Source organism: Liolophura sinensis, unplaced genomic scaffold (assembly GCF_032854445.1).
Source record: "Liolophura sinensis isolate JHLJ2023 unplaced genomic scaffold, CUHK_Ljap_v2 scaffold_14, whole genome shotgun sequence".
NCBI classification, from domain to species: Eukaryota; Metazoa; Mollusca; class Polyplacophora; order Chitonida; family Chitonidae; genus Liolophura; species Liolophura sinensis.
In genome coordinates this window covers 134,266-159,953 of record NW_027017953.1, presented here as the reverse complement: position 1 = coordinate 159,953, position 25,688 = coordinate 134,266, and the positions used below count along the sequence as shown (strand labels likewise).

The window sequence follows — 25,688 nt, the reverse complement described above, 5'->3', positions numbered from 1 at the left end:
GTCTCATGGAGGCTGAGTCAATATTCAGCTTACCCATAAACTCGCCCTTGGGAGGCCAATACTGCAGGGCTTGTCTCATGGAGGCTGAGTCAATCATCAGATTATTGATAAACTAGCCCTTGTGAAGGCCAGTACTGTAAGGCTTGTCTCATGGAGGCTGAGTCAATATTCAGCTTATCGATAAACTCACCTTATACTGCAGGGCTTGTCTCGTGGAGGCCAAGTCAATCTTCAGCTTACTGATAAACCCTTGTGAAGGCCAATACTGCAGGGTTTGTCTCATGGAGGCTGAGTCAATATTCAGCTTACTGATAAACTTGCTCTTGTGGAGGCCAATACTGCAGGGCTTGTCTCATGGAGGCTAAGTCAATATTCAGCTTACCGATAAACTCGCCCTTGTGGAGGCCAATACTGCAGGGCTTTTCTCATAGAGGATGAGTCAATCTTCAGCTTATCGATAAACTTACCCTTGGGAGGCCAATACTGCAGGGCTTGTCTCATGGAGGCTGAGTCAATCTTCAGCTTACTGATAAACTCGCCCTTGGGAAGGCCTATACTGCAGGGCATCTCTCAAGGAGGCTCGGTCAATCATCAGCTTGCCGATACACTCACCCTTGTGGAGGCCAATGCTGCAGGGCTTGTCTCATGGAGGCTGAGTCAATCTTAAGCTTACTGATAAAGTCACCCTTGTAAAGGCCAATACTGCAGGGCTTGTCTCATGGAGGCTGAGTCAATCTTCACCTTGCCCATAAACTCGCCCTTGTGAATCCCAATACTGCAGGGCTTCTCTCATGGAGGCTGAGTCAATCTTCAGCTTACTGATAAACTCACCCTATACTGCAGGGCTTGTCTCGTGGAGGCTGAGTCAATCTTCAGCTTATCGATAAACTCACCCTTGGGAGGCCAATACTGCAGGGCTTGTTTCATGGAGGCTGAGTCAATATTCAGCTCGCCGATAAACTCACCCTTGGGAGGCCAATACTGCAGGGTTTGTTTCATGGAGGCTGAGTCAATCTTCAGCTTACTGATAAACTCGCCCTTGGGAGGCCAATGCTGCACGGCTTGTCTCATGGAGGCTGAGTCAATCTTCAGCTTGCCGATAAACTTGCCCTTGTGAAGGCCAATACTGCAGGGCTTGTCTCATAGAGGCTGAGTCAATCTTCAGCTTATCGATAAACTCACCCTTGGGAGGCCAATACTGCAGGGCTTGTTTCATGGAGGCTGAGTCAATCTTCAGCTTACTGATAAACTCCCCCTTGTGAAGGCCAATACAGTAGGGCTTGTCTCATGGAGTCTCAGTCAATCTTCAGCTTACCAATAAACTCACCCTTGGGAGGCCAATACTGCAGGGCTTGTTTCATGGAGGCTGAGTCAATCTTCAGCTTACTGATCACACATGTGTTTGGTGATCAATCTTCAGCTTATCGATAAACTCACCCTTGGGAGGCCAATACTGCAGGGCTTGTCTCATGGAGGCTGAGTCAATCTTCAGCTTACTGATAAACTCGCCCTTGTGAAGGCCAATACTGCAGGGCTTGTCTCATGGAGGCTGAGTCAATCTTCAGCTTACTGATAAACTCCCCCTTGTGAAGGCTAATACTGCAGGGCTTGTTTCATGGGGGCTGAGTCAATCTTCAGCTTGCCGATAAACTTGCCCTTGTGGAGGCCAATACTGCAGGGCTTGTCTCATGGAGGCTGAGTCAATCTTCAGCTTACTGATAAACATATGTTTGGTGAAATCATACATGTGTTTGGTAAAATCACACATGTGTCTGGTAAAATCATACATGTGTCTGGTGAAATCACACGTGTGTTTGGTGATCAATCTTCAGCTTATCGATAAACTTGCCCTTGGGAGGCCAATACCGCAGGGCTTGTCTCATGGAGGCTGAGTCAATCTTCAGCTTACTGATAAACTCAACCTTGGGAGGCCAATACTGCAGCGCTTGTCTCATGGAGGCTGAGTCAATCTTCAGCTTACTGATAAACTCGCCCTTGTGAAGGCCAATACTGCAGGGCTTGTCTCATGGAGGCTGAGTCAATCTTCAGCTTACTGATAAACTCCCCCTTGTGAAGGCTAATACTGCAGGGCTTGTCTCATGGGGGCTGAGTCAATCTTCAGCTTACCGATAAACTCACCCTTGGGAGGCCAATACTGCAGGCCTTGTCTTATGGAGGCTGAGTCAATCTTCAGCTTATTGATAAACTCACCCCCTGGGAGGCCAATACTGCAGGGCTTGTCTCATGGAGGCTGAGTCAATCTTCAGCTTACTGATAAACTCGCCCTTGGGAGGCCAATACTGCAGGGCTTGTCTCATGGAGCCTGTGTCAATCTTCAGCTTACTTATAAACTCGCCCTTGTGAAGGCCAATACTGCATGGCTTGTCCCATAGAGGTGGCGTCAATCTTCAGCTTACTGATAAACTTACCCTTGTGAAGGCGAATACTGCAGGGCTTGTTTCATGGAGGCTGAGTCAATCTTCAGCTTATTGCCATCACTGTCAACATGCATACCCACAAACAACATAATAGGGCATGGCATTAAACACCAATCAAGAAAAAGACAAACAAACAAATAAATCTCTCCATTGAAGTGTTCGTGTCTTTGCTGAAATCATACATATGTTTGGTGAAATCATACATGTGTTTGGTAAAATCACACATGTGTCTGGTAAAATCATACACGTGTCTGGTGAAATCACACGTGTGTTTGGTGATCATTCATGTTTTTGTTAAAATCAGACATGTGTTTGTTGAAATCATACACGTGTTTGGTGAAATCATACATGTGATTGTTACAAATCATACATGTGTCTGGTGAAATCATACATGTGTTTGGTAAAATCACACGTGTTTTGTAATCATACACTGAAATAACACATGTTTGGTGAAATCATACACGTTTGGTGAAATCACACACATGTTTGCAGGTGTTTGGTGAAATCATACATGCGTTTGGTAAAATCATACATGTTTTTGGTGAAATCATAGATGTCTTTGATGAAATCATACGTGTTTAGTGAAATGATACATGTGTTTGGTGAAATCACACATGTGCTTGGTGAAATCACACATGTCTTTGATGAAATCATACATGTTTTTGGTGATCATACATGTGTTTAGTGAAATCATTCATGAGTTTGGTGAAATCATACATGTCTTTCATGAAATTATAAATGTGTTTAGTGAAATGACACATGTTTGGTGAAATCACACGTGTGCTTGGTGTAATCACTCATGTCTTTGATGAAATCATACAAGTGTTTGGTGAAACCATACTTTTTGGTGAAATCATACATGTGTTTAGTGAAATCATACATCTTTGGTGAAATCATACATGTGTTTGGTGAAATCATACATGAGTTTGGTAAAATCATACATGAGTTTGGTAAAATCACACGTTTTTGGTGAAATCACACGTCTTTGATGAAATCATACATGTGTTTAGTGAAATCATACATGTGTTTAGTGAAATCATACGTGTTTGGTGAAATCATACACATGTTTGGTGAAATCACACACGTGTTTGCAGGTGTTTGGTGAAATCATACATGAGTTTGGTAAAATCATACATGTTTTTGGTGAAATCATACATGTTTTTGATGAAATCATACATGTGTTTAGTGAATTGACACGTGTTTGGTGAAATCACACGTGTGCTTGGTGTAATCACTCATGTCTTTGATGAAATCATACAAGTGTTTGGTGAAATCACACGTCTTTGATGATATCATACATGTGTTTGGTGAAATTATACATGTGTTTGGTAAATCATACATGTGTTTGGTGAAATCATACATGAGTTTGGTAAAATCACACATGTTTTTGGTGAAATCACACGTCTTTGATGATATCATACATGTGTTTGGTGAAATGATACATGTGTTTAGTGAAATCATACATGTGTTTGGTGAAATCATACATGAGTTTGGTGAAATCATACATGAGTTTGGTAAAATCATACATGTTTTTGGTGAAATCATACATGTTTTTGATGAAATCATACATGTGTTTAGTGAATTGACACGTGTTTGGTGAAATCACATGTGTGCTTGGTGAAATCACACGTCTGATGAAATCATACATGTGTTTGGTGATCATACATGTATTTGGTGAAATCATACATGAGTTTGGTAAAATCATACATGTTTTTGGTGAAATCATACGTCTTTGATGAAATCATAAATGTGTTTGGTGAAATCATACATTTTAGGTGAAATCATACATGTGTTTGGTAAAATCATACATGGGTTTAGAGAAATCATACAAGTGTTTGGTGAAATCATACGTTTCTGGTGAAATCATACATGTTTTTGGTGAAATAATACACATTAATTAGACAAATCACTGAGACAGAGATTCAATCTCCTCTGCACATGTAGATGCTCTGAGCAACAGGAGCTTATCATGAGGTAGGTGTGAGAAAAACATGAACATGTAAACAGTTACCTCAGCCGGAACTCAGCTTCTCTGAATGGAAACAGCTCAACGTTGGGCATTCCTGTTGCCATGGAGATCATTGTGGGTGGGCTCTGTGCCTGAATGGCAGCTGGAAAAGTTGATTACATATAAATTGACAAACCCTGTGAAATTGTGCAGAACATGTGGCCAAGTAAGTACATTGGAGCAATACTAATTTGGGCTAATATGGCACAGTACCTGTACAACGCATCTGAGTAAGTGTAACACTGTAGAGCCATGGATAATATTTACTTGTAGAGCCATCCACAGTGTTTAGCTGTAGAGCCATCCACAGTGTTTAGCTGTAGAGCCATCCACAGTGTTTACCTGTACAGCCTTCCACAGTGTTTACCTGTACAGCCATCCACAGTGTTTACCTGTACAGCCATCCACAGTGTTTACCTGTACAGCCATCCACAGTGTTTAGCTGTACAGCCATCCACAGTGTTTACCTGTACAGCCATCCACAGTGTTTACCTGTACAGCCATCCACAGTGTTTACCTGTGCGGTCATTACATGTAACAGTGTTTAAGTGTTGTACCATCAACAGTTTCTAGAGGTTGAACAATAAGTAGTGTTTACCTTCTCAGCTGCTTTGCATTTGTTGTTAGTACACTCATGAACAGTAGTGCATCTAGTTTAATTATAGATTTATTAATTTCCAGGGTTAAGTAGAACCCTGGTCTCTGCACTGTTATGCTCCCAGCCTTATACAAGCACATGTAACATGGTTAAAATATGTTTGACATGATCTCCTCATCCACTTCAGTGTTTGAGGCCATACTCAAGAATATTTCACCTTTAGGAAACCGGCCAGCATTATGGTGGCAGTAAACTGGGCAGAGTCCCAGGGAAACCCACAACAATCTGCAGGTTGCTAACACACCTTCCCACGTTCGGCCAGAGAGGAAGCTTGCATAAGCTGGGCTTGAACTCAGAGACCACACTGGTGAGAGGCCGCCGAGTCATTGCGCCACACTTGTACACTAACCACCTCAGCCACAGAGGGCAAAGTACTTAGAGAATGACACTGTTAACAAGTCAGTTTGCATCAGTGATGTATTTTAAGACACCTGGAAAACCCTTCTGCACACTGCCACAGCCAAAGATTGATTGTGATAATTTTTCCTCATGTTCGACATCAATAACTATTTCCTAACGTGTTGAAAACTTTGATGGTTGAACAAATTAGTTTGGTACACTTTACATTTTAACCCCCGATGAAAAGAGGTGTTACTCAAGATGTTCGTTTTGTGGCAAATATTATACATACAGTACAGCCAAAACATTATACATACAGCACATCCAAAAACATTATACATACAGTACAGCCACAAACATTATACATACAGCACATCCACAAACATTATACATACAGTACAGCCATAAAGATTATACATACAGTACAGCCATAAACATTACACATACAGTACAGCCACAAACATTATACATACAGTGCAGTCACAAACATTATACATACATCACATCCACAAACATTATACATACAGTACAGCCACAAACATTATACATACGGCACAGCCACAAACATTATACATACGGCACAGCCACAAACATTATACATACGGCACAGCCACTAACATTATACATACAGTACAGCCACAAACATTATACATACAGTGCAGTCACAAACATTATACATACATCACATCCACAAACATTATACATACAGCACAGCCACAAACATTATACATACAGTACAGCCACAAACATTATACATACAGTACAGCCACAAACATTATACATACAGCACATCCACAAACATTATACATACAGTACAGCCAAAACATTATACATACAGCACATCCAAAAACATTATACATACAGTACAGCCATAAAGATTATACATACAGTACATCCACAAACATTATACATACAGTACAGCCACAAACATTATACATACAGTACATCCACAAACATTATACATACAGTACAGCCACAAACATTATACATACAGTACAGCCACAAACATTATACATACAGTACATCCACAAACATTATACATACAGTACAGCCACAAACATTATACATACGGCACAGCCACAAACATTATACATACGGCACAGCCACAAACATTATACATACGGCACAGCCACAAACATTATACATACAGTACAGCCACAAACATTATACATACAGTACAGCCACAAACATTAGACATACAGCACATCCACAAACATTATACATACAGTACAGCCACAAACATTATACATACAGTGCAGCCACAAACAACGCTAGAAATGGTGATGATACATAAGATCACAGTCACAAAGTCAGGCTCATGACTAACGATAGGTATGGTGATGATACACACAGTACAGTCCCAAAGCCAGCTCATGACTAACGATAGGAATGGTGATGATACATACTGTACAGTCACAAAGCCAGACTCATGACTAATGACAGGAATGGTGATGATACATACAGTACAGTCACAAAGCCAGACTCATGACTAACGATAGGAATGGCGATGATACATACTGTACAGTCACAAAGCCAGACTCATGACTAACGATAGGAATGGTGGTAATGATACATACTGTACAGTCACAAAGCCAGGGTCATGACTAACGATAGGAATGGCAATGATACATACTGTACAGTCACAAAGCTAGACTCATGACTAACGATAGGAATGGTGGTAATGATACATACTGTACAGTCACAAAGCCAGGGTCATGACTAACGATAGGAATGGCGATGATACATACTGTACAGTCACAAAGCTAGACTCATGACTAACGATAGGAATGGTGATTATACATACGATCACAGTCACAAAGCCAGGAATGGTGATGATACAAACAGTACAGTCACAAAGCCAGGTTCATGACTAACGATAGGAATGGTGATGATACATACAGTACAGTCACAAAGCCAGGCTCTTGACTAATGACAGGTATGGTAATGATACAAACAGTACAGTCACAAAGCCAGGCTCATGACTAACGACAGGAATGGTGATGATACATACTGTAAGATAACAAAGCCAGGCTCATGACTAACGATAGGAATGGTGATGATACATACAGTACAGTCACAAAGCCAGGCTCATCACTAATGATAGGAATGGTGATGATACATAAGATCACAGTCACAAAGCCAGGCTCATGACTAACGATAGGAATGGTGATGATACATACTGTACAATCACAAAGCCAGGCTCATGACTAATGATAGGAATGGCGATGATACATACTGTACAGTCACAAAGCCAGGCTCATGACTAATGATAGGAATGGTGATCATACATACAGTACAGTCACAAAGCCAGACTCATGACTAACGATAGGAATGGCGATGATACATACTGTACAGTCACAAAGCCAGGCTCATGACTAATGATAGGAATGGCGATGATACATACTGTACAGTCACAAAGCTAGACTCATGACTAACGATAGGAATGGTGGTAATGATACATACTGTACAGTCATAAAGCCAGGGTCATGACTAACGATAGGAATGGCGATGATACATACTGTACAGTCACAAAGCCAGGCTCATGACTAATGATAGGAATGGCGATGATACATACTGTACAGTCACAAAGCTAGACTCATGACTAATGATAGGAATGGCGATGATACATACTGTACAGTCACAAAGCTAGACTCATGACTAACGATAGGAATGGTGGTAATGATACATACTGTACAGTCACAAAACCAGGGTCATGACTAACGATAGGAATGGCGATGATACATACTGTACAGTCACAAAGCTAGACTCATGACTAACGATAGGAATGGTGATGATACATACTGTACAGTCACAAAGCCAGGCTCATCACTAATGATAGGAATGGTGATGATACATTAGATCACAGTCACAAAGCCAGGCTCATGACTAACGATAGGAATGGTGATGATACATACAGTACAATCAGAAAGCTAGACTCATGACTAACGATAGGAATGGTGATGATACATACTGTACAGTCACAAAGCCAGACTCATGACTAATGATAGGAATGGTGATGATACATACAGTACAGTCACAAAGCTAGACTCATGACTAACGACAGGAATGGCGATTATACATACTGTACAGTCACAAAGCCAGGCTCATGACTAATGATAGGAATGGTGATGATACATAAGATCACAGTCACAAAGCCAGGCTCATGACTAACGATAGGAATGGTGATGATACATACTGTACAATCAGAAAGCCAGACTCATGACTAACGATAGGAATGGTGATGATACATACTGTACAGTCACAAAGCCAGGCTTATGACTAACGATAGGAATGGTGATGATACATACAGTACAGTCACAAAGCCAGACTCATCACTAACGATAGGAATGGTGATGATACATACTGTACAGTCACAAAGCCAGGCTCATGACTAATGATAGGAATGGTGATGATACATATAGTACAGTCACAAAGCCAGACTCATGCCTAACGATAAGAATGGCTATGATACATACTGTACAGTCACAAAGCTAGACTCATGACTAACGAAAGGAAAGGCGATGATACATACTGTACAGTCACAAAGCTAGACTCATGACTAACGATAGGAATGGTGATGATACATACTGTACAGTCACAAAGCTAGATTCATGACTAACGATAGGAATGGCGATGATACATACTGTACAGTCACAAAGCCAGGCTTATGACTAACGATAGGAATGGTGATGATACAAACAGTACAGTCACAAAGCCAGGTTCATGACTAATGACAGGTATGGTGATGATACATACTGTACAATCACAAAGCCAGGCTCATGACTAACGATAGGAATGGTGATGATACATACTGTACAGTCACAAAGCCAGGCTTATGACTAACGATAGAAATGGCGATGATACATAAGATCACAGTCACAAAGCCAGGGTCATGACTAACGATAGGAATGGTGATGATACATACTGTACAGTCACAAAGCCAGGGTCATGACTAACGATAGGAATGGCGATGATACATACTGTACAGTCACAAAGCTAGACTCATGACTAACGATAGGAATGGTGATGATACATACTGTACAGTCACAAAGCCAGGCTCATCACTAATGATAGGAATGGTGATGATACATAAGATCACAGTCACAAAGCCAGGCTCATGACTAACGATAGGAATGGTGATGATACATACTGTACAATCAGAAAGCCAGACTCATGACTAACGATAGGAATGGTGATGATACATACTGTACAGTCACAAAGCCAGGCTTATGACTAACGATAGGAATGGTGATGATACATACAGTACAGTCACAAAGCCAGACTCATCACTAACGATAGGAATGGTGATGATACATACTGTACAGTCACAAAGCCAGGCTCATGACTAATGATAGGAATGGTGATGATACATATAGTACAGTCACAAAGCCAGACTCATGCCTAACGATAAGAATGGCTATGATACATACTGTACAGTCACAAAGCTAGACTCATGACTAACGAAAGGAAAGGCGATGATACATACTGTACAGTCACAAAGCTAGACTCATGACTAACGATAGGAATGGTGATGATACATACTGTACAGTCACAAAGCTAGATTCATGACTAACGATAGGAATGGCGATGATACATACTGTACAGTCACAAAGCCAGGCTTATGACTAACGATAGGAATGGTGATGATACAAACAGTACAGTCACAAAGCCAGGTTCATGACTAATGACAGGTATGGTGATGATACATACTGTACAATCACAAAGCCAGGCTCATGACTAACGATAGGAATGGCGATGATACATACTGTACAGTCACAAAGCCAGACTCATGACTAACGATAGGAATGGTGATGATACATACTGTACAGTCACAAAGCCAGGCTTATGACTAACGATAGAAATGGCGATGATACATACTGTACAGTCACAAAGCTAGACTCATGACTAACGATAGGAATGGTGATGATACATACTGTACAGTCACAAAGCCAGGCTCATCACTAATGATAGGAATGGTGATGATACATAAGATCACAGTCACAAAGCCAGGCTCATGACTAACGATAGGAATGGTGATGATACATAAGATCACAGTCACAAAGCCAGGGTCATGACTAACGATAGGAATGGCGATGATACATACTGTACAGTCACAAAGCTAGACTCATGACTAACGATAGGAATGGTGATGATACATACTGTACAGTCACAAAGCCAGGCTCATCACTAATGATAGGAATGGTGATGATACATAAGATCACAGTCACAAAGCCAGGCTCATGACTAACGATAGGAATGGTGATGATACATACTGTACAATCAGAAAGCTAGACTCATGACTAACGATAGGAATGGTGATGATACATACTGTACAGTCACAAAGCCAGACTCATGACTAACGATAGGAATGGCGATGATACATACTGTACAGTCACAAAGCCAGACTCATGACTAATGATAGGAATGGTGATGATACATACAGTACAGTCACAAAGCCAGACTCATGACTAACGATAGGAATGGCGATGATACATACTGTACAGTCACAAAGCTAGACTCATGACTAACGATAGGAATGGTGGTAATGATACATACTGTACAGTCACAAAGCCAGGGTCATGACTAACGATAGGAATGGCGATGATACATACTGTACAGTCACAAAGCTAGACTCATGAGTAACGATAGGAATGGTGATGATACATACTGTACAGTCACAAAGCCAGGCTCATGACTAATGATAGGAATGGTGATGATACATAAGATCACAGTCACAAAGCCAGGCTCATGACTAACGATAGGAATGGTGATGATACATACTGTACAATCAGAAAGCCAGACTCATGACTAACGATAGGAATGGTGATGATACATACTGTACAGTCACAAAGCCAGGGTCATGACTAACGATAGGAATGGCGATGATACATACTGTACAGTCACAAAGCTAGACTCATGAGTAACGATAGGAATGGTGATGATACATACTGTACAGTCACAAAGCCAGGCTCATCACTAATGATAGGAATGGTGATGATACATAAGATCACAGTCACAAAGCCAGGCTCATGACTAACGATAGGAATGGTGATGATACATACTGTACAATCAGAAAGCCAGACTCATGACTAACGATAGGAATGGTGATGATACATACTGTACATTCACAAAGCCAGGCTTATGACTAACGATAGGAATGGTGATGATACATACAGTACAGTCACAAAGCCAGACTCATGACTAACGATAGGAATGGTGATTATACATACTGTACAGTCACAAAGCCAGGCTCATCACTAATGATAGGAATGGTGATGATACAAACAGTACAGTCACAAAGCCAGACTCATGACTAACGATAGGAATGGCTATGATACATACTGTACAGTCACAAAGCTAGACTCATGACTAACGATAGGAAAGGCGATGATACATACTGTACAGTCACAAAGCTAGACTCATGACTAACGATAGGAATGGTGATGATACATACTGTACAGTCACAAAGCTAGACTCATGACTAATGATAGGAATGGCGATGATACATACTGTACAGTAACAAAGCTAGATTCATGACTAACGATAGGAATGGCGATGATACATACTGTACAATCACAAAGCCAGGCTTATGACTAACGATAGGAATGGTGATGATACAAACAGTACAGTCACAAAGCCAGGTTCATGACTAATGACAGGTATGGTGATGATACATACTGTACAATCACAAAGCCAGGCTCATGACTAACGATAGGAATGGCGATGATACATACTGTACAGTCACAAAGCTAGACTCATGACTAACGATAGGAATGGTGATGATACATACTGTACAGTCACAAAGCCAGGCTTATGACTAACGATAGGAATGGCGATGATACATACTGTACAGTCACAAAGCCAGGTTCATGACTAACGACAGGAATGGTGGTGATGATACATACTGTACAGTCACAAAGCCAGGTTCATGACTAACGATAGGAATGGTTATGATACATACTGTACAGTCACAAAGCCAGGTTCATGACTAACGATAGGAATGGTGATGGTACATACAGTACAGTCACAAAGCCAGGCTCATGACTAACGATAGGAATGGTGATGATACATAAGATCACAGTCACAAAGCCAGGGTCATGACTAACGATAGGAATGGTGATGATACATACTGTACAGTCACAAAGCCAGGCTCATGACTAATGATAGGAATGGTGATGATACATACAGTACAGTCACAAAGCCAGACTCATGACTAACGATAGGAATGGCGATGAAACATACTGTACAGTCACAAAGCTAGACTCATGACTAACGATAGGAATGGTGATGATACATACTGTAAAGTCACAAAGCTAGACTCATGACTAACGATAGGAATGGCGATGATACATATGATGATAGTCTATTATCAATCACCAAACAGATATGGAACAATTTCACGGATCACTTACTCAACACTCTCAACATCATGGGTTTCCGGGCTGCGCTGACAGCATTCAAAAATCTGTAATAATTCATCCTTACAACCACCAGTAATGCTCAGGTTTTGATCCACATTCAAACTGCCTTTCACAAACTTGTTGCCACGGTAACATCACAGGAAGGTCTTTCATGAAAGCACCTACAGAACAGAGACAATGGTTACTGATATCAGTTAGATGTTTGTGTATACTAAGCTGTTGCCATTTAACTGTCTGGTTCACAGACAATTTGTTAATCTTCTCTTTTCTCTTGATTTGTTAATTTGTGAAGACATATTAGAAAGCATTTCACAGTACTTGTCTATGCCACTTGAATCAATAATCAGTTGTCAAGTAGGGTAACTCTCACGAAGCAATGCTGTTACAACTGTTACGGAGGGAAACAGCTCCAAATGTCTTTGATGTACAGTGTATACCCATTCATCCACCCTCCCATACTGCTGGCCAGGCTAGGACAAGATGACAAGAGCATCAGTATTGTACGTTCATCTACCCTTCCATACTCCTGGCCAGACTAGGACAAGATGACAAGAGCATCAGTATTGTACGTTCATCTACCCTTCCATACTCCTGGCCAGACTAGGACAAGATGACAAGAGCATCAGTATTGTACGTTCATCCACCCTTCCATACTGCTGGCCAGACTAGGACAAGATGACAAGAGCATCAGTATTGTACGTTCATCCACCCTTCCATACTGCTGGCCAGACTAGGACAAGATGACAAGAGCATCAGTATTGTACGTTTATCTACCCTTGCATACTGCTGGCCAGACTAGGACAAGATGACAAGAGCATCAGTATTGTACGTTTATCTACCCTTGCATACTGCTGGCCAGACTAGGACAAGATGACAAGAGCATCAGTATTGTACGTTTATCTACCCTTGCATACTGCTGGCCAGACTAGGACAAGATGACAAGGGCATCAGTATTGTACGTTCACCTACCCTTGCATACTGCTGGCCAGACTAGGACAAGTTAACAACAGTACCTGTATTGTACGTTCATCCACCCTTCCATACTCCTGGCCAGCCTAGGACAAGTTATCAACAGTACCTGTATTGTACCGTTCATCTACCCTTCCCTACTGACGGCTAGCCTAGAACAAGTTAGCAACAGCACCTGTATTGTACGTTCATCTACCCTTCCATACTCCTGGCCAGCCTAAGACAAGTTATCAACAGTACCTGTATTGTACCGTTCATCTACCCTTCCCTACTGATGGCTAGCCTAGAACAAGTTAGCAACAGCACCTGTATTGTACGTTCATCTACCCTTCCATACTCCTGGCCAGCCTAAGACAAGTTATCAACAGTACCTGTATTGTACCGTTCATCTACCCTTCCCTACTGACGGCTAGCCTAGGACAAGTTAACAACAGTACCTGTATTGCACATTCATCTACCCTCCCATAGAGAAAGAATGTGTGTGGTTCAACTGATCTGAGGATGGACTAATGTACCAAGCAGTACAGAGCCACACTCAAACCTGGCAGAACTCAGCAGGACTGACAAGCACTTTCTCGCAGTCAAGTAACTTGAGGGTTCCGTGAGATATGTCATCAGCTGAAGTCGAGCTACAAACAAGTAGGTGGCTTACATATGGCACATACATATTCTGCTCACCCAACAACACAGACTATAAATACACTCTCTAGTGGGGAAAAAGTATACATTTCGTGCATAACTGACTTGGACAATTTTGGAGAACATATCACGAACATGATAACTTGTCGATACTAGCGACTCAGAACTGTCAGAAGTACAACTTTACAAACTCAGTCATTTGTGAAGATCAGTGTCCTTCAGTGAGTTCCGCGTGCAAAGTTAGTCTTCTCCTGTGTTGGGTGACCCTTGAGCACTCACATGACGTCACAGGAGATTGCGTGATTATGTCTCATAGAAACAATGCTTTCGTTCCCCTGACATGGTTGGATCTACTGTATCTATACTAACCCTAACCGACATGGTTGGACCTACTGTATCTATACTAACCCTAACCGACATGGTTGGATCTACTGTATCTATACTAACCCTAACCGACATGGTTGGACCTACTGTATCTATACTAACCCTAACCGACATGGTTGGACCTACTGTATCTATACTAACCCTAACCGACATGGTTGGACCTACTGTATCTATACTGACCCTAACCAACATGGTTGGATCTACTGTATCTATACTAGCCCTAACCGACATGGTTGGACCTACTGTATCTATACTAACCCTAACTGACATGGTTGGACCTACTGTATCTATACTAGCCCTAACCGACATGGTCAGATCTACTGTATATATACTAACCCTAACCGACATGGTTGGACCTACTGTATCTATACTAACCCTAACCGACATGGTTGGACCTACTGTATCTATACTAACCCTAACCAACATGGTTGGATCTACTGTATCTATACTAACCCTAACCGACATGGTTGGACCTACTGTATCTATACTGACCCTAACCGACATGGTTGGATCTACTGTATCTATACTAGCCCTAACCAACATGGTTGGACCTACTGTATCTATACTAACCCTAACCAACATGGTTGGACCTACTGTATCTATACTAACCCTAAGCCACATGGTCAGATCTACTGTATCTATACTAACCCTAAAAGACATGGTTGGATCTACTGTATCTATACTAACCCTAACCGACATGGTTGGACCTACTGTATCTATACTAACCCTAACCGACATGGGTGGACCTACTGTATCTATACTAACCCTAACCGACATGGTTGGATCTACTGTATCTATACTAACCCTAACTGACATGGTTGGACCTACTGTATCTATACTAACCCTAAGCCACATGGTCAGATCTACTGTATCTATACTAACCCTAAGTGACATGGTTGGACCTACTGTATCTATACTAACCCTAAGCGACATGGTTGGATCTACTGTATCTATACTAGCCCTAACCGACATGGTTGGACCTACTGTATCTATACTAACCCTAACCGACATGGTTGGACCTACTGTATCTATACTAACCCTAACCAACATGGTTGGACCTACTGTATCTATACTAACCCTAAGCTACATGGTCAGATCTACTGTATATATACTAACCCTAAACGACATGGTTGGATCTACTGTATCTATACTAACCCTAACCAACATGGTTGGACCTACTGTATCTATACTAACCCTAACCGACATGGTTGGACCTACTGTATCTATACTAACCCTAACCGACATGGTTGGATCTACTGTATCTATACTAACCCTAAGCCACATGGTCAGATCTACTGTATCTATACTAACCCTAAGCGACATGGTTGGACCTACTGTATCTATACTAACCCTAAGCGACATGGTTGGACCTACTGTATCTATACTAACCCTAACAGACATGGTTGGATCTACTGTATCTATACTAACCCTAACCGATATGGTTGGACCTACTGTATCTATACTAACCCTAAGCCACATCTACTGTATCTATACTAACCCTAACCGACATGACTGGACTTACTGTATCTATACTAACCCTAACCGACATGGTTGGACCTACTGTATCTATACTAGCCCTAACCGACATGGTTGGACCTACTGTATCTATACTAACCCTAACCGACATGACTGGACTTACTGTATCTATACTAACCCTAACTGACATGGTTGGACCTACTGTATCTATACTAGCCCTAACCGACATGGTTGGACCTACTGTATCTATACTAACCCTAACCAACATGGTTGGACCTACTGTATCTATACTGACCCTAACCGACATGGTTGGATCTACTGTATCTATACTAACCCTAACCGACATGGTTGGATCTACTGTATCTATACTAACCCTAACCGACATGGTTGGACCTACTGTATCTATACTAACCCTAACCGACATGGTTGCATCTACTGTATATATACTAACCGGAACTACAAAACGAAGACGCTAAAATGCTTGGATATTGGTTTGATCTTGTCATTGACATAAATTAAATATACCAGGTCAGTGATTTAAATAATTTCATTCAAGAGGATGCTGCCAAACTAGCACCGGTATTGTATGTTCATCTACCTTCCCATTCTTAGCAATAGATGACTTATGTTCACTTTATTGTCCTTGGCTGGCGCTCACTCATGGATGTACCCCATTCACCCATGATGGAAGCTTCGAAAAGTTTCAGAAACCAGTTGGTTCGTAACACCCGCCGTACGTCCACTTATTCCAATGCCTCGCAACAAGCAGGAAGTCATAACTAACGTGGAGCTAAATGGGCAGAATTCTGATTTTTGAAGATTCCTAAAGTTTACAGAATACCTACTACAGTACATTGAAACTACCATATCTGAAGACTAAATACATTCTGATTACTTTTCCTGAAAGAATTTCTTACCTAAAAGCTACATTTTTATTGTATGCTAAAATCGTCTTCAGTGCCTGTCCCACTTGGGTTAAATTCGCTTCGTTTTCACCTCCAGCACGCAACCTAGGCACGCGACCTAAAAGTGTGCTAATGACTGACTCAGAGCAGCTATGACACCACTGCACAACTGTGAATATTTCATCACACTTAGGCCTATATGGCTAACCTAGGTCAAAGTCAACTACTCACAGACTATACTATACTACCGCCACAATACACCAACCAGTAGCTAACTTGACCTAGGTTAGCTATAATTTATAGGCCATGGGGTAGGGGGACGAACTAGATCACCTCTATTTACCTGCCTCAGTGTCTAATCATTGAATTCAAAAATCTGAGTGTAGGCCTTTTTCCCACTGGCCCTTTTCCCCATAGGCCCTTTTCCCTAGGGCATATTCCGCATAGGCCCTTTTCCCAACTAGGAGGCCTTTTCCCTCCTATAGATACAAATCACATAGAAAAACATGTACTGCTATGTGATTTGCAATAAAATAAATGGTTATTGTTGTAAAAACTATTTTGTTTATATGCAATGAGTCTTTTATTAACATACGCAAAACAATGGTGAGGCTATTTTGATGAATAAGTTACGTAGGTCTTATGTAATACAATGAAAATAAATGGTTATTGTTGTAAAAACTATTTTGTTTATATGCAATGAGTCTTTTATTAACATACGCAAAACAATGGTGAGGCTATTTTGATGAATAAGTTACGTAGGTCTTATGTAATACAATGAAAGAGCACAGCATACAAACTTTACTAAAAAAGCAAAAATAGGGAAATCTAATGGTGTGTCAGCAGCTCGCAGTGTTATTCCTCTGGTGTTATCCCTCCTGGCTGTACAAATCTGTTTCGGTCTGTCCTGTAGGTCTTTGATTGCTCTTTGAACTCGTTTTTGTGGCCGCTGTCCATTACGCCAGTATAAAGAAATCTCTCAAAGCTTTGGCTCATTTGGAAGAGTCCCTCTTTTCTGTTTTTGGATTGTTTGCTTCAGTGTTTGTGTCATTTTAATACGAGCTCTATCTGGGTTGGACGCTTCTAAAGGAGTATCAGCAATAATCTGTGCTGGTCTTTCACTTGGGCTCTGCCTCTCATAGCTGTCCGAAGTTGTACAATTTCCAGAGCATATTCATCTGGTTCATGAGTGTGGCCCTGTGTTACATCAACATAGGTCATGGCCAAGTCGTTGGCGGGTTTTTCTCCAAAAACATTCCCAGCGTATACGTCCAGATACCTCATTCTTCTTTATGTACATTAAGCCTTGGTTCAGCAACTTCAATCCTCGACGACTCGTCTTTATGACTTCCATGATAACAAAGACAGTTATGGTACACTTGACTGAGTAGGACACAAGTGACAATCCTCAATAACAAGGTCAATTCATATACAACAGAGGATTAAAGGTGACAGGATTGAGTAAGCCCGTGAATGTCACTGAGAACTTACTGAAGAAAGGAATTAATCCTTAATCCGTAATCCCATTTTGTCATTCCAAACAACAATGTTAAACAAACTTTCATGATTCAGATCAAATTTTTAAATACACCTTACAATAATTTAATATTAAGATCACAAGTATCAATAGAAAAAATTACCAATAAGAAAATGTCCATTTTTTCTGGAGAAAAGGGGAAAGTGGGGAAAGGGCCTATGGGGAATATGTTCTGGGGAAAACGGTCCAGTGGGGAGAAGGGCCTATGGGGAATATGCTCTTGGGAAAACGGGCCAGTGAGGAAAAAAGGCTGGATCCCCTAAAATGCACTAGGTCCATTTCGCAAAGCATTTTGCGGAGTGAAGTAGGGCAATAAATCCACTTTAAAAAGGGGACACACGCCTATTTCTGGTGTGTATGAAAGAGAATATGACCTTTACTACTACTGCTACAAGCGTACAGCCATTTCCGAGCCTAAATGTTGTTGAAATCCACCGAAATATTTTTCCGTCTTGCTCGTCAGAATAACTTTATGTTGTCATGGCGAGTCGGGTGTCCAAAAATATCGGAACCGCGCACCAAACGATACGGAAATCAACCTAACAAGATAAGATCACAAAAACAGTCTTAATATGCCAATTTTGGCGACGATTTCATCAGTCAAAATGGGTGCAGAATAGAAAGGCCAAATAGCCCAGTCAGTCGTGCGAGAAAACTTAATTCTAAATGTTCCGGTTAAGGCTTGCGGCTATCATATGCGCATCTGCTTCGATATCCATGTTTTCTGCCCCTGGCCTCTAATGCAATCCGGATTTTGGATGCACGCCATGCGTTGCGCGCCAGTACACCCCGATTTTAAGGGGGGAAAAGTCAGCACTTAATCAGATTTTCTGCTTATAACTTGTCTAACATGGTTTTAAACGTGTACGAGTGATTAAAAGCATCATTTTCTCTTTAACGCTGAACAGAAACTGTTGTGCGCTGCTGTTTTAGGGTGGATTTATGGGCCGACTTCCCCCCGCAAAGTGCCTTGCGGAATGGACCTAGTCGATCTTTGCATTCAATGATTAAACGTTGAGGCACTTCAATATCAGAAATTGTTTAAAATAGACTTCAACGTTTAATTTAATTGAACTAGGTGGCTAGCCTATCGTTAGAAACTGATGTGCGGCCATAAAAGCGTGACATGCGAACTTCAAACTGTTGTTATTTTGCATGTCTTCGTGTATGCATCCGCGCTCCAATCCAGTTCCTACACCCTATATAGGCCATACACTGGCCCGCTACATGTATTTGTAACAAGTGCTTATATACAAGTAGGAGGCTGGTACATGGGCTATGTTGGGTTTACGCTCTGAATCTTGGCGCGTGTGGTGTATGCCTTCATCCCTCGCTCATACCAGCATCTGTGGGCACACACAGTGACTTAAAAATAAAGTAAAATTTCTCATATCATACACACCTCCAGCATCTGTTCGCTGTCACGCCAACTTTCACCCCACCACTCACATGACTTGCTCTGGCACTCTCCGCTCAGATGCTTGTTCCAAAGTTCAAATCTACAACTGGGACTGAATGCGGTCCAGGACTGTGTTAAAAAAAATAAAAAAGTGACTAAAAGCCTACAATTGAAATTTGGTGTAATCTACGGTGGCTTATTAGTGCCATGCAATTTAATCTGAGTTACAACAGAATATTTCTATACAACAGAAAAAAAAATCCATGCCTTATAGGCTATGGGCCACCGTATTCCACCACGGTTGGAACAATTCTCTGAGATTCACGCAATTTGCACCACCGTGTTAACCATTTTCGTGGTTTTAACACACAGCTTTGTGTGTTAAAAAAAATGGTTTCCTAAAAAAAGGGTTTTATTCCTCTTCAAAAAAAAAAAAAATAAAAAAAAATAAATAGATAAATAAACAAAAACCAAATGTAAAAAATTGTTTGGCTGTTATAGTCGACCCTACCTCTGCCATCCGACCCATACGTGCAGCCCCAGCTACGCAAACATTCTATAGCAGCGGTCGCTTTTTACAAACATCTCCGCAAGGGGCAAGAAAACTTGTCACCAGCCCGTCAAATGGCAGCAGACGACATATCGGTGAATTTACCTGATATTGCGGGGCTTTGGGACTAGTCCCTAAAGCGAGATATTTAACGAAACTTGACTATAAACTCGACAACGTGAATCACGGCCTGCCCGACCTATACGAACTAAGTGGTTGGACAGAGGGGATGACAGGATGGTGGGATTTGTCATTTGCTGACATTTACTGTTTCCTGATAGTCTTCTGGAATTTATACGCAGGAATCACTGAAAGCTTATAAATCCCTCGGGGCTTACAGGTATGTACTATTTTATTATAGTGGCTTACAGGTATGTACTATTTTATTATGGTGGCTTACAGGTATGTACTATTTTATTATGGTGGCTTACAGGTATGTACTATTTTATTATGGTGGCTTACAGGTATGTACTATTTTATTATGGTGGCTTACAGGTATGTACTATTTTATTATGGTGGCTTACAGGTATGTACTATTTTATTATGGTGGCTTACAGGTATGTACTATTTTATTATGGTGGCTTACAGGTACGTACTATTTTATTATGGTGGCTTACAGGTATGTACTATTTTATTATAGTGGCTTACAGGTATGTACTATTTTATTATGGTGGCTTACAGGTATGTACTATTTTATTATGGTGGCTTACAGGTATGTACTATTTTATTATGGTGGCTTACAGGTATGTACTATTTTATTATGGTGCAATGTAATTTAAAATTTGAATTTTATGATGTAATATTAGTAAGCAGGCCTAGGTGTTAATGTTATGGTCTATTAACTATTTTGTTGTCAACGACATATTGACATGCATGACAGTAGGCTTAGAACTTCTGAGGATGGTAGCATCAACTGTTGAAAAGTGTTGGGAGTGGAGTCCTACCTGTTATAAATAATTCGGCACAGGCTAAAACTAGTAACATAACTTACATTAACAATGTAAGAGTCTTTTTCAGGTTCGTTGTAAGTGGCCATGTGCAGAACGTGGAGTTCGATGATATAGAAACGAGTGTCCTTTATTGTGCCTTGACAACAAGGATAGTCCCATCACAAAAGATAGAAGAAAAACCTCATCATCCCTGGGTTTACCTGAGAAAAGAAACAGCTGAGGTTCACTGTGCACATTGCGTTTGTATAGCTGGATAAATTGACCTATTATTTATTTATTACTCATGACCTGTAATTTCCTTTAACTGTGCACATTGCGTTTGTATAGCTGGATAAATTGACCTATTATTTATTTATTACTCATGACCTGTAATTTCCTTTAACTTAAATTGTTCCCAAAGGGAACAAAAAAGCACTTTTAAGTTCAGAGGAAGCAGAAAATGGGAAGCCCCTAGTTACCTATATCAGTCTTACTTCTTAGTATGCCTACGGTAAAATCTGCTTTTTCTAGTGCTCATCGATCAAGTTCATTGGCTATTTTTTCTTTATTTTTATTTACTTTTGTTTTAGCCTTGGTGAAGGTTGTAGTCATGTTACAGCCCTATAAATGAAGATAGAGATGGGAGTAAAGCTTGGGTTGACAGAAGTCCTTAACAAGCCAGGCATGCAAGTGGAACACATCATGTAGGAAGGAGCTACAGTAATTGACTGATTGCCAATTAAACTATGATGTTATGTTGTAAGTTTTTGCTTTCATTTCGTCAAATTCAGTGCACATAGTGGTGTCACATTTAATCTTTAATAATCTTCATAGTGTATAAAAGTAAATAACAACATACAAGACTAAAAAAATGTTTTTTTATTTATTTCAGCTGGAACCAATGACCATGAATGATCTTCAGCGTAAATTAAGTGCAGGAGAAGTAAATGTATCACGTCTGTGATTGCCCCAGGAGAGAACAATCTGCCTCCTGCCAGTGATCTTTTGGCCCTGAAGGATGTATGCCCTGATGCTGTGTTTTTCTCCACAATTCCTCAGCTTGATCGTGAAGAAACAGACAGTCTTTGAGAGTGATGGATATTGTGATAGATTACAGCCTCTCGAATCATTACATGAAATGTACAAACAGAGATTACTGAGTCATTAAAAACAGTTTGGTCAACCTCCAACTGTAGCGAGCAAAGAGTTAGCGATGTTCATGAGGAATCTAGAGGTCAGAGTGGGTGTGATTTGTGGTTTGAGCACAGAAAAGGGGGAATAACAGGAACGAAAGCTTATAGTGTGTTCACATTAAGGGACACAAATAGCCCTAAAATTTAGTCATGAGAATTACTGGTAGTAAATGTAATTACTTGTAAAAAAAATGTAGAGTCAGATAGGGTGGAGATAATGAAGATACCTTGAAATACCTTGAAAATAGACTGAATTCAAAAATAATGACCATCAGCAGTTTCACGTAAAACCCTACGGGTTTCTTGTAGATCACACACACCCATTTCAGGTGTATCAGCAGGTGGGCTGTCATTCTGCTGTTGTGCTGATTGTGTTTTAGAAACTAAGTGTCCATACAAGTATAAAGATGCTCAAATTTCAGATGCTTTGAGTGACAATTTTTTTCCTTGAATGACAAGAAAGAGCTGAAGAAAACACACAAATACTTTACACAAATACGGTTGCAAATGTACATACACAAAGTGGAATTACGTGACTTTTTTGTATATACAAATGTTGATCGCGCTTATCACAGTAGATAAAAACATGGTGCTCAGTGAGAAGCTAGTAGAAATGTGTGAGCAGTTTTTTATGAAAGAGATTTTGCCAGAATACTTTCACATAATTTTCACAAGAAAGTTAGAGGATGGTGACGGTGACCAAGAGTCAGAGAATACAGAAATGAATCCCCCTGGGTCATCTGATGTATATTGTTTATGTTCAGAGCCAGAGCATGGTAGCATGATACACTGCGAGAACTACAATGGGCTGGTTCCATTTTGAGTGTGTAAATATAAGAAGTTATCCTAGAGTGAAATGGTTTTGTCTACAGTAAGATTTAGTATCTGTGTCATATTTAGTTTATTTCATATTTACAAATGTTTTTCTGATCTGACAGCATTGCTTAGCGCAGGTGCTGCTTTTGAAGCGAAACATTCTCTTGAACATGATTGACCTTGAATTAATTATATAAATATGATGTTTTATATTGAATTCAAAATAAGGTATGAGTAATAAAAAATCAAAGAATGGGTAACTTATGTCTTCAATTATTCAGTTATCATAGTACGGTTTTATTTCCTTAATATTACAATGGAGTCTCCTTACTGCAGGACAGATTTTCACCACGGTATTAAAAGGTGCTGCCTTACAGAAGCAACTTGCAGAAGGCACCCAGCAAGCCCCCACACCAAGTCATATTACACCAACATTGGAGCCAACCTACTAGTCGTTGCTCTAACCTTAATAAGTTTTGAACGACAAAGCAGTAGCAACTACCACTGTTAGACTCTTTGCTGCGACTTTACCCAGATATGAACCTGCCCCGAGGACCCATTTATCTACAAGGCCTCGATAGACAGTGACACTCGGGATGCTATGGCACAAGCAAGGATGTTTGAACTGACATGTAAAGACTTTATTGCATTTCATTTCACATGCTTAGGCTGAAGGTTGGCTAGTGGAAAGCAAATTGTTAAAATGCAGTCCGCAAGTGATACCATACTAAGTTGCATGGCACTGCTTAAAATCTTAAAATTTTTCAGTCTTTCATTAGCTCTTTCTACATGTATCCGGAGTGTTGCTATCTGTCTGCAGATCTCGACATCCCTCTGTGACCGTTGTATTAAACCTTTGGTAAATGCTGGAATTACTAAATAACAATTTCTGGATACATTGCCCTCCTCCATTAAAATGGATACAATGCCCTCCTCCATTAAAATGGATACAATGCTCTCCTCCGTTATAATGGATACAATGTCCTCCTCCAATAAAAATGGATATAATGTCCTCCATTAAAAATCCCCTATCTACCAGAATCAAATCGACATATTCTAACACGTCTAAAAAACAGATCTCTGTGTAATTACCTTGTCAGATATTCTACCTCCAAATGCTTTAGAAATAAATGAAACAGGGTCACAGGGTGTTGCTCCAACGAGATGTTTCAAAGTATTATGGCTATTATAATTGCTCCAAATGGCAGACCTACCGGTAAGATTACCTGGTCTTTCTACATATATTTCTGTACTGTCTATGATGACACGTACATTTTTGTACTCCTTCGTAAAAACCTGTGGCGAATGGCGTATAACTTCCGATTTTTCGGCTTACACAGTTGTTCGGCTTACATTAAAACGAGAAGCAATGTGAAAATTTTTCACATTTAAACGTAGAACAATCAACAACACATCTTGTGTTCCAATGGATGAATATAAAGGAAAACGTTTTCTAACAACATCTGCTAACTATTCCAATGCTTTAAACGATGGAAGGACAGTGTAAAACTTTGTTTTTATATCACTGTGACTAAACTGCAAGAAGGAAAATCCAGACATTTTTTGTTCAGTATGAATTGAGTATGTAGTTGATCTATGATCTGGTGTCCACATAATTCTGAGTTTTCTTCTTCCACATAAGGCAAAGCTGTTCCCTGTACAAAGGAAGAAAAGACAACCAGCTGGAAATAAAAATAATAAGCCCTGCGAATAGTTTGAGCAGTATGAATTGATATGATGTGAACAGATTATCGGCAAGAGGCCGTTTGTCTGGGCAATCCTTAGAATCGCGAAAAACCTAACTTTCTTAATATCCAGTAAAAGTAGCCGGCATATGTGTTATACTTACATCTCTAAATACATATAATCTACATATGCCTGATACCGTCTGGTCTCTGTTTCTGAGGGAACGTCATCGATGAAATTAAATTTTGCTAAATGACGAAGTCCAGTCAGAACAGCAAAACTTAATTCCGCCTCTCCCTTTCTCGTTTCGCTCCAGGCTAGCAAGCCTTTATGGGAAGCAT

The 25,688-nt window shown here is 40.5% G+C and overlaps 1 protein-coding gene across 1 annotated transcript in view; it reads right to left on the bottom strand.

The window, feature by feature from the left end:
* The window catches only part of LOC135481259 (kynurenine/alpha-aminoadipate aminotransferase, mitochondrial-like), a 55,420-nt gene extending 36,165 nt beyond the window's left edge, over positions 1 to 19,255 (bottom strand). Inside the window, exons 1-4 of the mRNA XM_064761106.1 lie at positions 19,149 to 19,255; positions 12,856 to 13,025; positions 4,450 to 4,549; positions 2,430 to 2,498 (exon numbers count right to left, since the gene is read on the bottom strand). Coding sequence (XP_064617176.1) covers positions 2,430 to 2,498; positions 4,450 to 4,549; positions 12,856 to 12,922 — 236 coding nt within the window. The 5' untranslated portion in view covers positions 12,923 to 13,025; positions 19,149 to 19,255. The remainder of the gene's footprint in view (positions 1 to 2,429; positions 2,499 to 4,449; positions 4,550 to 12,855; positions 13,026 to 19,148) is intronic.
* Positions 19,256 to 25,688: the final 6,433 nt, after the last annotated feature.